Here is a 15,626-nt window from a genome sequence, read left to right as displayed (position 1 = left end):
TAAAAATGGTGAATTTTGAAAAGAATGACAGGCAATATTAGAATATTATTCAGAGAGAAAAACTAGTTTTTTTTTTCATCTGTGGTACATATCTCATGAGTTTGTTATTAATTGTTCAGTTGATGCATATTAACCATTTAAACATTTAATTCTATTTCGGTCTTATAGACGGTATAGAAACAATGGTAGTCAAGAAGGTCTTATGGAAAATAATAAACATTTTGGAGTCATTGGAAGAAAGGCAGAGGGAAGAAGAAACAGGAAACGTAGGCATAATACACTTCGTCTATGCTAATTCAAGACAATGCATTATTTTATTTATTTAGAAAGAAGGTCATGTGTAGTTTTTAAAGTTTTACTATGTTAAATCTAAAGAATCACTTGAACAATTTTCTAAAAGAGAATGAGATGTGTAACAAAACATGTAATACTTAAAATTAATCAAGTCTTCAAGGTCTCTTAATTTGATTTTCGCAACCTTAAGACTAAAATAAATATGTTTTGTGGCAAAAAGAGAGAAAAAAAAAATCATGAGAGCTTTTTTTTAGATACTCAAGAGATATTATAATTAAACCAATATTGTTTTCTTCAGACAATCAAACAGAAGTGTTTGATGGATTGTGCAATCCAGGGACAAATCAATCAGATGAAGATGGACATTACAATACTGGCCAATTCATTACAAATATTAATATAGGGGATCTACGGAACGTTATCAACGAAAAGAGCACGGGAGAGAATAATCAATTTCTTCAAGAATACAAGGTTTAAGATATAGCAAATAATTATCAAAGCAAAACATGAAATATCTCGTAACCATTGATTATCAATTTGAAGCAAAAAGTCAAGGTTGAATAAAGAAAGATACGTAAATAGATTGATTATTGATGCAAAAAAAAAAAAAAAATGAGAATCGCACTCATTTTGATTAATTTTTTTGTAATAGAGACTTCCTCCGGCGAATCTGAACGTTTGTGAAAGTGCCAAAAAGACGGAAAACGTTGCAAAGAACCGGTTTAAAACAACATTTCCTTGTAAGACTATAGTATTGTTCTTTTTATATGAACATTCGGTGAATTTCCTTGTTAAAACCCATTACTGTTCATCATTTAATGAACTCTTTATTAGTTTGATCTTTTATTGATCTTTAATTTATTTTAGGCATTTGTTTATGAGATTTTCCAAAATGTAGGATCTTCCATAAATCCCATACTTTAATAGAATATACAACATTTCTAGTGTTTTTACTTTTTTTTTTCTTTTTTTTTTTTTTGCAAATGTAAGCAATATTATTTTAATGTTTGTTAAAACGAAGATCAAGGAATGCAAATGTCCCTTAAAATTTGCTATGGTTATTTATAGTTTACTATAGTTAATTATTGTTAAATTTGATACCTTGATTTATGAAACTTTACTCTCGTACTTTTAAGATTTCAATGCCTAAAATCTCTTTAATTCGATAATAGTGGTGTTCAATTAATACATTAATATACAAATGATAATATCTCCTTTTAATGTAAAAAAAATGTGTATGTTTGTTAATTTGATAACATAAAATATATCAATTTTAAATCCATAATAAACGTACTTTGATCTACCATAGTAAAAACTTTGCTGCTATAGCTAAGTATTTTTAACTATAGTAAACTATAGTTAACTTTTAAATTAGTATTTTTGTAAGGGATTGCAGAAAAAATGCATTGCCCACTCATGCGGGTATGTGTTTTTCTGCATAACGCCAACCATTTATTCTTGTGTCATAAAATAAGAAAACATTTTTAATTGTTTATCAAAAAAAAAAAAAAAAAATAAAAATAAAATAAAATAAATAAATAAAATAAAATAAAATTAAAATTTCAGATGACCATTCCAGGATCATTCTTAAGGAATTCTGGACAGACCCTGACAGTGATTACATCAAAGCCAACTTTATTTCGGTATGATTAAACATAAATTTGATAAGAATGTCTATATATTATTAAACCAATCATGAACTAATACTATGCAAAATGAGATTGGATTGTATATCATTTGTAGGATTGTAAAGGAGAAAATCGCTATATTGCAGCTCAAGGTTTGTCGTTATCATTGATTTTATTTACCATTGATAGTGGACTACTTTACCTCAACGAAGGAGAAAGCATTCGCTTTAGACGATGAATATCGAGAAAATTAGGTTTTATCTCAAAATCCATTGAATAGATTAACTGAAAACATATGTTTGAGGATCTATTGGGAATTAGAAGTTTATTCTACAATACATGTGTACATCTCCCCCTTCCAAAATTCAACAATATAATTTGGAAGCCCCCTTTATTCGGAAAACAGTTTCTACTTAAATTGGTATTTTGTTAAACTGCATTTTGTTTCTTCATAAAATAATAATTTCTTTTAAAAATGATCTGACTTCAAATATGTTCACAGGGCCTAAGAACAACACATTGAAAGATTTTTGGAGAATGATTTGGCTAGAAGACATTTAAGATATTATCATGCTGACTAACTTAGTAGAAAATGGAAAGGTGAGAAAAACATAATTCTAAAGATGAAACACTATATATACTTGCATTTTCTTTGTTTATTTGTAAATTTATGTAATTTTGAAATGTATATTTTTTAACAATTCGGTTTTTCTTTAGCACAAGTGCACCCAATATTGGCCAAATAACGATAATTCAATGCAAATTGGTCCATGTAATATATCTCTATTGGAGGAAATAGTGTATACATTCCATACATTGCGAAAACTTTCGGTAGAAAGAAAACAAGTAAGAATTCAATATATTCATATGACCTTATATCTTTTTATGTTCATAATCTTTTTGATAACTTTTTTTTCTGTTAATGTGTATCCAATGTAAAGATGAATTCATATAATAAAAGGATTTTATAGAACATTCTATGACTATAATCATAAAATATCATAGCCAATGCTTTTCGTAACAGCATAAAACTTATTTTCCTGATATTTTTGTGAACGATAAGAACAAATTCATTATTTATTAATCAGTTATAATTTATGTTATTTATTCATTATTTATGTTATTTATTATTTATGTTATTTACGATTTATTAATTATTTATGTTATTAATTATTTATGTTATTTATTTATTTATTATTTATTCATTATTTATGTTATTTATGATTTATTTATTATTTATGTTATTTATTATTTATGTTATTTATTATTTATGTTATTTATGATTTATTTATTATTTATGTTATTTATTATTTATGTTATTGTAACGTTTTGGGGTATAGCTGTGGTTTTTGAATATTCTTTTACCCGCTTGATGGGTTACGTTACAAATATTGTTTGTGGGTCTCTTATTTCTGAGATTTACCTTAATTAAATGAAGAGATTTGTTTAACTTTAAAAAGGAATTTATTAAAACAATAATTTATGATTAATAAAACAATCAAGAAACAATTATGGGTAATTATGGGTCACCCAGGGATCAATTTACCTAATGAAAACATATGGGTGGCAGATTCTTACTCATAATTATGGGTGTAAATGAGTTGGGAATATTGGAGCAGTTCAGTCAAGGTGTTAATACGACTGACCAACGTCCCAAACTGGAGGACGTTCAAAACGTCGCCTTTATATACCTTTCGTACAACGGTGCGAATTACTTCACGCGCGAGTAACAAGCGGTACCGCTAGTATTCGCGCGATGTTTGTATAGTTACAACTTTTGCACTAAGTAAAAGGCTTTAACATTACAAAGGCGGGAAAAGGGATGAATTGTTGTTTTGTAATTGTTTTGGAGACAATGCCAAGCTGATTTTGGGTATGTCAGTCGAATAACATAGCCAGATGGTCTTTTGTAATTACGAGAGGGCTGATCTATGGAGGAAATTCGGGTTTGTACAATACAACCGGACGATTTTCATAAAATATACATATAAGATGAGACATAAAGCGTACATTAATAACATACAATAGTTGGTGATATTCCTATTTTCATATAAATTAACGACATGTAGATTTAATATTTAGGGTATGAATTGGGGTGATCCAATCTATGGGTTGTTTGGATAAGGGGAAAATCTGTAACATTATTTATTATTTATTCATCATTTATGTTATTTATGATTTATTTATTATTTATGTTATTATTTATTTATTCCTTATTTATTTTATTTATGATTTATTTATTATTTATGTTATTTATTATTTATTCCTTATTTATGTTATTTATGATTTATTTATTATGTATGCTATTTATTATTTATGTTATTTATTATTTATTCATTATTTATGTTATTTAATTATGATTTATTTATTATTTATGCTATTTATTATTTATGTTATTTATTATTTATTCATTATTTATGTTATTTATGATTTATTTATGATTTATTTATTATTTATGTTATTTATTATTTATGTTATTTATTATTTATGTTTTTTATTATTTATGTTATTTATTATGTTATTTATTATTTGTTATTTATTATTTATGTTATTCATTATTTATTTATTATTTATGTTATTTATTATGTTATTTATTCTTTATTAAATATTTATGTTATTTATTATTTATATTATTTATTATTTATTTATTATTTATGTTATAAAAAGCCCTACAGTAGGAGAGTCTTTACGCAATATCACTTCACCGCCTGGCCAGACCACGGTACACCAGAGGAAGTGGCACTTGTTCAGTTCCACAGATTTGTAGCCAATAGAATACACACAGACGTTCCATTACTAGTGCACTGCAGGTTTGTCACTTTTACAAAATAGAAATCTATTTTCGAACGAAACTTAACTCTGCACTAAAAAAAGATTACTTACTTTCACTCAAAATAAGTAATCAAATTACTTGGTTCAAGTAATTTTAAAGTAAATATGTTTGTCACTATAGCAATCATTTTAAGTAATGAGTAATATTTTCAAGTAATCACAAGTAATATCCTTCTACTAGTTTTAGAAATGGCAATAAGTAAAAAGATACTGAACATAAGTAAATAAAATAATTACTTAGGTATTTTGAATTACATAGTATTTCCAACTATAATTAAGCATTTCGTTTTCTTAAAAACCCGTAAAATCTAGAAATAAAATGTTCATTTTAAGTAAAAAATTACTGACAGATTCTTTTGAAATTAGAGAGCAGTGATCATCACAAGTAATACAATTATTTACAATTACTTAAGTATATAACTAAGATAATTATTTGCATAAAACTGCTGCTTTAAATTTCAGATTCTCTGCTTAGCCACCACTAAATGGGAATACTTAATAATGTAATCACACACAAGAAAAACAATTTTACAATCCAGAAGCAGATTTACTTTTTAAAATATTTGCAGATGAAGCATCTGGCATGAAAAAAAAAAATATTGCAAAGGTTACTCCTTATTTATACATTTGCTTATATGTATATTTTAATGCATTCTCAAGCTTGAATGAAATTTTCAATGAATAATAAGCATGATTTAGAAAAAAAATTCAAGACTATTTCTAAGTTGTTTACAGTATAACAAAAATTGATAATTTATAACCCCTACACTTTTGTTAAACCCTTGGATAATATAAGCATGATTGACAAACCTCAATGGTTTTCCTAAGTTGTTTACAGCATATCAAACAAATTAATGGTCTGTAACACCTACACTTCTATTTAACCCTTGGATAATGAGCGTGATTGGCAAAACGTCAACACTTTTTCTAAGTTATTTACAGCATAACAAATAAATAGTCTATAACCCCTACACTTCTGTCAAACTCTGGATCATAATCACTGCCATTTACTGTCATTCAAATATATCAGGCTCAGAGATTTCTCGAACGCTTCTGTAGCCTTTCTCATGAAAGGAAGATCTTCATGCCCTTTGTCTTTCAAAACTTCACCTTGGACGTAAAGCAATGCTGAATTGCACTGTAAGGGGTATGAAAGCTGTGCCACGTTATACATGCCCATCGAAGCAAGGACTGCAGCGTGTGGTTTTCATATCCTGCAAACTTCATTGCACCGAATCATTAAGCTAATGACTTCTTCTCCTCCAAATTTTTGGAGCATTGTCCAGGGCATATTTGAGGTTCTGTGTTTGGCCACTATTTCTTTGAACACCTTATATCTCTGCAACAAAAATATACTCAAAATAAATATGCAAAACACTTTAAAGTATCATGGATGAAATAATATTTTTCACCTTGACAATGTGAGCAATAAGTGGCACTTTTGTTTCTTCTTTTTTTAAATACTGAATATCACAGTATGCATCTCCTCCCCAAGAATTTTTTATCACTCCTCTCTCTTGAGAAAAAATAAAGCTAATTCATTATTGATAATTTATGGACATGCATCTACATAAAATATCCGCTTCAGCACTGAACTGATATGATAACAATATATATGCATGTTATTGACGCTAACAACATTGGTGAGTCATAAATTGATTATTATGATGCAATAACATGATTAGTGTGCGGTTTTGCAAGCAACTGTGCGTTGAAATATACTGAATCTTCTGAACTGTGTAAAAAAATCAATATTACATGCACTTTACTATGGTAACCTTTTTTAATTGACAATAAGTTTAGTATTAAACAATGCTTATAATTTAAGTTTAGAAACAAAACAAAAAATTAATGCCTTTTTGGAACAGATATTGTTCGCACTAATCAAATGTATATTATTTCCTGGATTATTCCCAATGGACGGAAATTCACACCAAAAGAATGTCAGATTGCTTTTGATGAAAGTGATGGACTACCAGAATCTGGGAGTTTATGCATAAATTTATGCATACATTGTTTTTAAAAAGGCTGTGCTAGTTTTCATTTACCTTTTTTAACTCTGAACATGCCATAGGATCATATGTTTTATATTATGTACATATTTAGTATGTCCTATAGATGCTATGAATAAAAACTGGGTGAAAATTTGTACATGTTTGTGCAGGATTATTAGATGTGCTGATTTTTAATCTAATTTCTGTTTTAAGTAATTTTGAGTAAGAGTTACAAATTCTTTTACTTAAAATTTACTTATAATTACTTAAATGTATTTCTTGAATATTCTAAAACACTTTTAGTAATTTTATTATTTGCATTAAGTAATTTTAAGTAAAATCATTAATTACATAGTGATTCTTAGTAATATTCAATCCTAGTCAGTTATTATCAAGAAAATAAGTGAATACTTTACTTGATTAAAGTAAAAAAAAATACATAGTATTTTTTGTTTAGTTTGAGTATGAGAATGGTTTTTAAGTATATGTTATTATAAGAGCTCATTGTCTCCTTTTGCGTAGTCATTAAATAAGCTTCATTTCTATATGTCAGGAGTCTCAGACAGATGTTCGTAGAAAACAATTTGAATATCAGATTCACTGAAAAGATTTAGTGCATTTCAAGTTGAGAAATTAGTTTGAAAGAAACATTTATCGACATCATAGAGAATTTGTCTCAATGCAACCCTTTGCAATCTGTACTGTAAGTTAGTTAATGTAAGTTGTCTAAATGAAATAATATTTTGATGGTGAAAAGTATATGTAAACGGTGTCGATAATTCAAGAAAGACAGGATAAAGAAAGATGCAAGCATCAATATTCGTTAATGAATCAAACTTCATCTAGATGTTTTTTTAAAAAACTAACTTTCTTGTTTTTGATTTTGGATTTATTAAGGTAAACTTTTTGAGTGACATCAATAATTTACTTTTGCAGTTTTGCCTTGCGCAAAAAGTACCTTAAAAACAAATTCTTTATCTCTAAAATTTAAAACAAAATATAAGTAAATTATGTCCAGTTTAGGAATGAAGGTACGAAAAGGATCGGCTCGGTTTCAAGCATTGTATTTTATTTAAAATTTAGAAGTATAAATAGCAAATCAAAGTCAAAATTATGTTTCTTGCTTTGTAAAAAAGATGAATTTTTAAAATCCAAAGCTTCAATTGTACAAAAATTATGTGCATTTTACGAAAATATAATTCATCTGATTTATAATCAGCCTTTATGCATACAATACGAATCCGTTTATCACTAAGACAGCATGTGTCAATCCTTACTTTTATATTGCCCTAACATACCTGTACATTTCCTTAATTTCAGTGCTGGCGTGGGTCGTACAGGAACATTTATTGGACTTGATTCACTCCTGAGACAGGGAAGAGACACTGGACAGATCAACGTTTTCGAGTTTGTCAAACAAATGAGAGAGAATAGAATGACAATGGTTCAAACGCCGGTAAGATTTTGTCTATATTAAATACTGGACGTAAATGTATCTATCCAATCATAACAGTAGAGAATTCTTTACTTTGTCCAAACAAACTAACCGCCATTGTTTACACATTCATTCATAAAATTATTCCAATTTTCATATGCACTCTTTATCACAAAGGGAATGAAAATATTAATTTGTTTATAACATTTTTTGCAAACACTCAACATGAGAACAAAAAAAAAAAAACAACACAACATTTTATTCGTCTTTCGTCGTAGATTTTGCTCCAGTATGAATTTTCTAAACACAAAATTATTAAGGAAAGAAAAGAAATGAAGATAACTCAAATATTCAGTAAAGAGAACAAATCGTAAACAGAGCAAAAACTCAGACCCAATTGATGTGATTATTTCTGCATCGTGTGATATAGAGGATGCTCATGGGGAAAAACAAGATTGTTTCTGAAATGTCCCTTTCAGAGTTCATCTCATCCTTTCAGGAACAGTATGTTTTCCTGCATGAAGCATTAACCTGTGGATTCCAGGGTAACTCTCTTCTGTCAAAAGACGAATTTCCGACAAAAACGGAAGCATTTCTGAATGACAACACACCCTTAAATCAGAGCGCACTTTACAGAGAGTTTAAGGTAAAATATTATTATTGTAAAAAGTAATAAGTATCAAAATTTGAGTGTGAACTTGCTTTATGATTTTTCCCTTTTTCTAGCTTTTACAAACATTGAAATCAAGCTACAACTGTGGAAATGACGAAGACGCCAGGAAGGCTGAAAATATCAATAAGAACTATAATGAAGACATACTACCTGGTAGGATATTACTTAAAAGACAACCGAAAACAATCTCTATCATGTCTAGATACTTTTTCCTATGACCTTTTTTTATAGAACAGTAAAGCAATTAAATTTTTCCTTTTGGTTTTCATACACATGAAAGGAAACATATTTTTACCTTTAGTTTCAAAGTATCGACCGTACCTTACAACGTATGTGAAAGGAAGGAATGATTATATCAATGCGGTGATGGCACCAGTAAGTATTAAATAAACAGCATACAGTATTGGTATGAAGAAAAGTGTGCATATTAAAATTTGAAAGATAATCTGGTTTAATTCTGTTGCTTCACATTTCAGTCTTATATAAATCCGTCTGGATTCATAATAACCCAAAAACCTCTTTCAAATACTGAGGTTGATTTGTGGAGATTGTGTTTTGACCATGAAGTTCACGCATTGGTGGTGCTTAATGCCAAAGATGAGGTATAACATTGATGTTATCTTAATTTCTTAAGTTTAATCTTAATTTTACCATACACTTAAAAAGTTCTCATTTTTTCTTAATAGATTTAAACCTTCAATATATGCTGTTTTCGAGTTTGCATTGGAACACAAGATGATATTATGGTACAATGGCTGCAACGTTATTGTTGACAAACCGATCATGTAGAATCGTTCCTGAAACGTGCGTGATCGTTCGTGTAACGTGAGAGATCGTGCGTGTATCAGGTTCAATCGTTTGCGGTTTTAATCGTGCGTGATCGTGCGGTAAGAAACGTGCAAATTTCATTTTGTTAGATTTTATCCTGTAATTTCTTAAACAAATATTTTGCCTGTCTGTTTTTCTTCGAAATGAAGCACGATTAATCGAACGAACTAATTATCGGAAGTAACTAAGCAATAATATTCTATTCTCTTAAAATAGCAAAACTTTTAATGATTAAACGTAATAAAGTTGTTTAACGATTTTTTTCTCTGATGTTAATTATTTTTACTGCTAATTGTTGTCAAGAAATTCTTTATATCAATTCATAAAAAAATGTATATCTTTATCAAAAATATATAAATCCCAATGCGTACATAAATATTTAGTCGGCGAATGTACACGAATGATTTTCGGAGTTAATTTTAGCAGTGTTTATCCCTGATACTTATTTTTTTGTTATAATTTCTGCAAGTGAATGAATCGTAAAATAATTGCTGATTCTATATATTCAGAAATGGCAAGATGGATATATTTTGAATTCATTTTTATACAATTTTTTATCCCCCCCCCCCTTTACTGCTGACATAAAATCGTAATAGAATTGAAACTCAAGGTCCACCTATATCTTTTGATAGAACATTCAGCAATCGATCATAAATTACATCTTTGCGTATCGAAAAGGTAAAAACAATTCAATTTTTCTATGTCGACGAATTTTATAATTATTTGTAATCTAAAATAACTATTAAATCTTATTTGTTTCAAAATTATCCATTTCTAAATATTTTTTTTTCAGTTTTCCAAAGTCTATAAATTGCATCAATAATTCTTTGTAATCTAAACTAACTTATCATGCCTTATATCAATTTGAAAATATCCACTCCTAATATTTTTTACTATTTTGCGTGAAGAATAGTGCGTTTGCGATGGCAATCGTGAAAGATCGTGTAACGTTTAGAATCTTGTGCGTGAAGAATCGTTCGTGTAACAAGTTTAATCGTGCGTTTATCGTGCGGAATCGTTCGTGTAACGTGATCGTTCGTGTAAGTTGTCAACAATAACGTTGCAGCCACTGTACGAGGGGTGATCAAAAAGTTCGCCAACTAGTTGAATATCTTCCATAAAAGAAATAAAATTAGATTTCGGTGTTTATTATTTTTTAAAGTATTCATCTCCGATTTTAAAGCACGTCTGCCACCGTTCTGTCCATGCACGAATCACAGAATGAGAATGGTGACCATCACAATCCGACTTTTTTGTCTTTTTCCATCGTGGATGAGATACGGATACATTCTTTTTATCATATCTGATATGTTTAATGTCTAAAGTAAACGGTACTTTCGTGATTTAATCATAATAAAATTCTTAAAATATTCAACGATATTTCTAACTGTAACTTGGCGATCTTTCATAACAAATTGCTCAACTAATGACACATCTACTCCCCAGCGTACTTTCACTGGGCACCACAAAAAACTTAATTTTTAACCATCTCCCGTCCTTCACTAAAACAACCAATCCAATTAATGATTGAACTTCTGGCAAGTCTTTTGTCTTAATAAACCTTGTACAAATTATTATATGCTACTGCAAAGGAATTTCCAAATTAAACGTTAGACTTTACAGCCTTTCGTTGCTCGAGAACGACTGAGTCAGACCTTTTTGGTACAAGTCACCTACATTTTCACATTGTGATGTCACAAACATGATGGAAAAAACGTAACACCTGCTATTTATAGAACATGTTTAAGACTATTTGTGTGCCAAATTTTATTCTGATCTGAATAGTGGTTTTGTAGATATAGAGATAGTTCGCGAACTTTTTGATCACCCCTCGTATATGCTACTTTTAGGCATGTGATTGGCTTCCGAAGAGAGGATTGTCTAAGGCTTGTATTCCTTTCACCCTTACAGTTGGCGCCACCAGTAGCAATATCGGTGGTGTATCACAGGACCATCTAGTAATTTCAAGCGATGTAAGATTATCTATTAGCATATTTGTCTGGAATGGCACAGATATAAAGAGAATGATTTGAAATTTTTTTTAGAATTGTTTATAAAGTGGATATTAGCTAGGAAATTATTACCTCCATTTACGGTGTATCAGCATATATATGAAGACCTTTTTTTGAATATAAATAGAAGGCGAAGAAAGAAATAGAGGTTTTCCAAATACATGCTGATGATAATGATGCTGTACTCAAAGCCGCAGAACTCGTACGAGGAAAGGCGAAACAATCGTCCTTTACTTCTGTTGTCATAAGCAAGCAAGTATTACCATTGGGATAAAATGCATATAGCAATAAATTTGATATTTAGTTGCAGATATAGAACAGGCTAGGCTGTTGTGATAAGGTATTCTTAAAAAAAGTTAAGTATTTATTTATTTATTAAAATGGAACGGTAAAGCACAGTTGCTAGGGAATAGATACAATGTTCATTGCCTACTTTAGGGACGGAGCAGGGCCAGCTGGTATGTTCTGTGTCTTACATAACGCGCTTCAACAGATCAGTACGGATGGAGAGGTTGACATATTTACCATAGCCCGGCAGTTAAAGGTTAGAAGACCGGAAGTTTTCACAAAGCTTGTATGTAAACAAATATCATATATTTTAAATTATATTTTTTTAAATATCTCAAGAATTAGATTGCATATATTGTTTATCAAGTATATATCTAAAGAATACTTGCATCAGTTCTTATTTTAGTATATTTTTTGCAGGAGGAGTACAGTCGATGTTATCAGTTGGTGTCCCAGTCTGTTTCAACAGAAGGAATATATGTCAATATGTGATAAGGACACCGCTTACGTTTCTTTTTTTTTTTACTTGTTTTTACAAACATCATATAGTATTCCAACATATTGCAGTAGACACTTTATAAACTATCTAATGTTATCGGTTATTTCCTCCTAATATGTTAAAATGGAAAATAAGAAGGCCAAAAAATGTTCTAATATTTGTACAAAATAGATAATGGTAAATTTTTAGCTAAATATCAACATAATGAAATGATGATGAACATCGGAATTTTTAACATGATATAAATAAACTTTAAAGTAAAGCCTTCTCTGAATTGATGTATATAATGATCTTGATTGATGGAAAGTTACTAAGTTAATGCAATTGACATATTTTGATGCTAAAAGCTAGTCAAAATTTTAATTTTAGATAACGAATGTTAAATCAGCAGAAATTTTCTGTAAATTATTAGCTGAAACTTGCGTCTGCTCCTCACACAGATTTCCAGTTTATATTTTTTATATCAGTATGCTCTATTAATCTTTTAAAGCATTGAAACTGAAACTGATTTATTTGATTAAACGCCTATTTTTACATAAACGTATTCAATGGCGTTGTACAGTAAAACTGTAAAAAAAAAAAATATTTACATATAATATATACAAATAAACATGGAGTCATGATTAAAATTGAGCATCAATGCCCATTGCCTTCCCTGTGATTAACTGGAAAATATTCCAGTTTGATTTTTAGCTAAATTCTGATTCCAAAGAAATAATAATGCCATCTAGTTATTGTTTTCATCAAAATAACAAGGATACCTTTATATATATATATTTGACATTGTAAATATCTGAATAAAATTAAAGTGAAATATTACACTGTCAGTCGTTCTATATTTAAAAAAAAAAAAAAAAAAAAAAAAACTTGTATTCAACTGTACATGGTACTAAATGAAAAGGGTTAAAATGGTCTCCCAATGAACAACCATCACTACAAAGGACCAAAGTGTTTTGAAAGGGATATATATGATATTTCAGTTGTTCTATATTTTAAAGAAATAACTTGTATACAATTGTACATGGTACTAAATGAAAAGGGTTAAAATGGTCTCCCAATGAACAACCATCACTACAAAGGACCAAAGTGTTTTGAAAGGGATATATATGATATTTCTTTTAAAATATTTTTTTCTCAAAAAGCAAAGCTATATTATTCGTTATTATAAAGACACATCCCCGGTAATGTAAATTGAAGATTATTCAAATCATGACCCCTTGGCGTACGATGGCGCTACAACGGGGGATGAAGATTTTACGGAGGAATATTAAGGAAATATCTCAAAAATTGCTTTTTTTTATGAACAGCACCAAGATATGATCAGTCATATTAGTATAGAAGAATTTTCAGGGATTCTAGATTCAAGTGTTTTCACATCATGACTCTGAGAAGATGGGCGAGACCATATAAGGATTGTGCATAGGAATAGGGAATATATTTAAAAATTTCTTTCTCTTGAACAACAAAGCGGTGACTCCTTCTTGTAGCGTCGGATAGAACATGAGGATCAAAGTTTAAAAGAAGAAAGAAAAAACCATTTTCAGGAATAGCAAACGCATAATTTGTAATATTTATCTGAAAGCCTCCTCGGGTAGTGTGAATAAAGTTTCTTCAAAATCCTGACCTTTGGGTTAGGATGGGGGCATATTATGTGATCAAGGTTTTGTTTAAGAATATGTAGGAAGGAATGGCGATAGTTATATGTACTCAGGTAATCTTTATGCCCATAGGGGCTCTTTTTTCCTCAATGTAACTAGTAATATTTATGTTGTTTTTTTTTCTATTTGCAATATTCCAATAATATTCTTTATAAGTAAATTCATTGTCACGTTTACTAGGCAAACTGCTCCACTCAGCATATGTATCGAAATATATCAATGGTTTACATTATAACAAATTAAAAAAATAATAACTTTTTTTTTTCTACAGCTTTCACAGCTACTTACATATTGAAACATACTATGGGTAAGATATACGTTTTCCTAATCTATAGTACTAGTCCTCTTTATATTTATACGTTAAAAAAAATTAACTGAGAATTAGTATTTCTTTATTAAAAATAAGATCATTCATTGGAATTTCAATATTTTAGGTAATTGAATTAAATTCTAAAAATACAAAATGTCATTTTTACAACAATATGCTGACTAAAAAAAAACAAAGATATAAAAATCAAAAGAAGATTATACGTCTAAAATAGGAATTAAATACCAAAAGGCCTTTAAAAAGTATTTTAAGATTCAGGTGGAAGTTTTAAGCTTTGAAATAAAATATCACAATGTGATTTCTATTTTCATTTCTTCTTTACATATTTGATTGAGTTTTAAGCTGAGATATAACATAAGAATGAGATACTGAAAAAAACATACATTTTACAATGCGTTTTATATCACTTGCCTAAGTCCTCCCCTACTGCAGAAATTTTTTGCAAACTCAAAAAGGTTACACATCAGAGATTTCTTGACAGGCAGAAAAGATCATTACAGTTGTTGTGGTTGTGTCAAGAAAAGAGGTAGGGGCTCCAAGGGACAAAATCGGTCCCATCTCAAATAATCTAATAGTTGTCATTGCAACGACCTCTGTTCAGAAATACGTGACTGCATTAGAAACAGAAAAGAAATATTTCAGAAACTTCACAATTTTATAATTAAGTCATTCTTAAAGTGTTGAAGTGTTTAATTGCAAGGTAGAGCTTATCAGTAAATTATTATGAAGAATTCTTACACCTGTGTCAATTCAATATTTCCTCTAAACAATATAAATCTTCTTAATAACGGGTTTTTTAAATATCGTCCATGAAATATGGCTTTAGAACCTTGTGGTTTTGGATAAACAATTAATTATTCTTTTGATTTACATAATATTATTGAGTGAACATTTCTAAACCGTCATCTCTTATTTATTTTGATAATCCGCAAAATACATTAAAATCAAGCACGTTGGAGCGGGAGGGGTAGTGTATGCGCCCCTCCTTGTTAGTTCATTTTTTTGCTTTCAACTACATAAAATATATATATAGTTAATGCATTTAAAAGCTTTCATCAGGTTCGTAGCACTTTTCAATTATCGTTATGCTTCGTGCGTTTATGTGTACAAGCTTGGCATGATCCATTGATCTCACCTCTGATGTTCTCAAAGGTCCG

General features: G+C 29.2%; 1 protein-coding gene across 1 annotated transcript; it reads left to right on the top strand.

Annotated features, from left to right (window-relative positions):
- The first annotated feature begins 202 nt into the window (after positions 1-202).
- LOC133189220 (receptor-type tyrosine-protein phosphatase alpha-like) lies at positions 203-12,512 on the top strand. The gene is given in 17 exon segments (XM_061324622.1): positions 203-266; positions 593-765; positions 947-1,034; positions 1,861-1,937; positions 2,038-2,074; positions 2,425-2,522; positions 2,640-2,768; positions 4,590-4,732; positions 8,069-8,204; positions 8,683-8,829; positions 8,910-9,009; positions 9,158-9,231; positions 9,333-9,458; positions 11,535-11,657; positions 11,824-11,948; positions 12,135-12,270; positions 12,405-12,512. Coding segments are annotated over 17 exon segments (1,848 nt in total). The 3' UTR covers positions 12,477-12,512.
- The last annotated feature ends 3,114 nt before the right edge of the window (positions 12,513-15,626 follow it).

Source organism: Saccostrea echinata, unplaced genomic scaffold (assembly GCF_033153115.1).
Source record: "Saccostrea echinata isolate AGI-Se365-2 ecotype Australia unplaced genomic scaffold, CSIRO_AGI_Sech_v1 ptg000017l, whole genome shotgun sequence".
NCBI lineage: Eukaryota > Metazoa > Mollusca > Bivalvia > Ostreida > Ostreidae > Saccostrea > Saccostrea echinata.
This window is presented reverse-complemented; position numbering and strand designations above follow the sequence as displayed.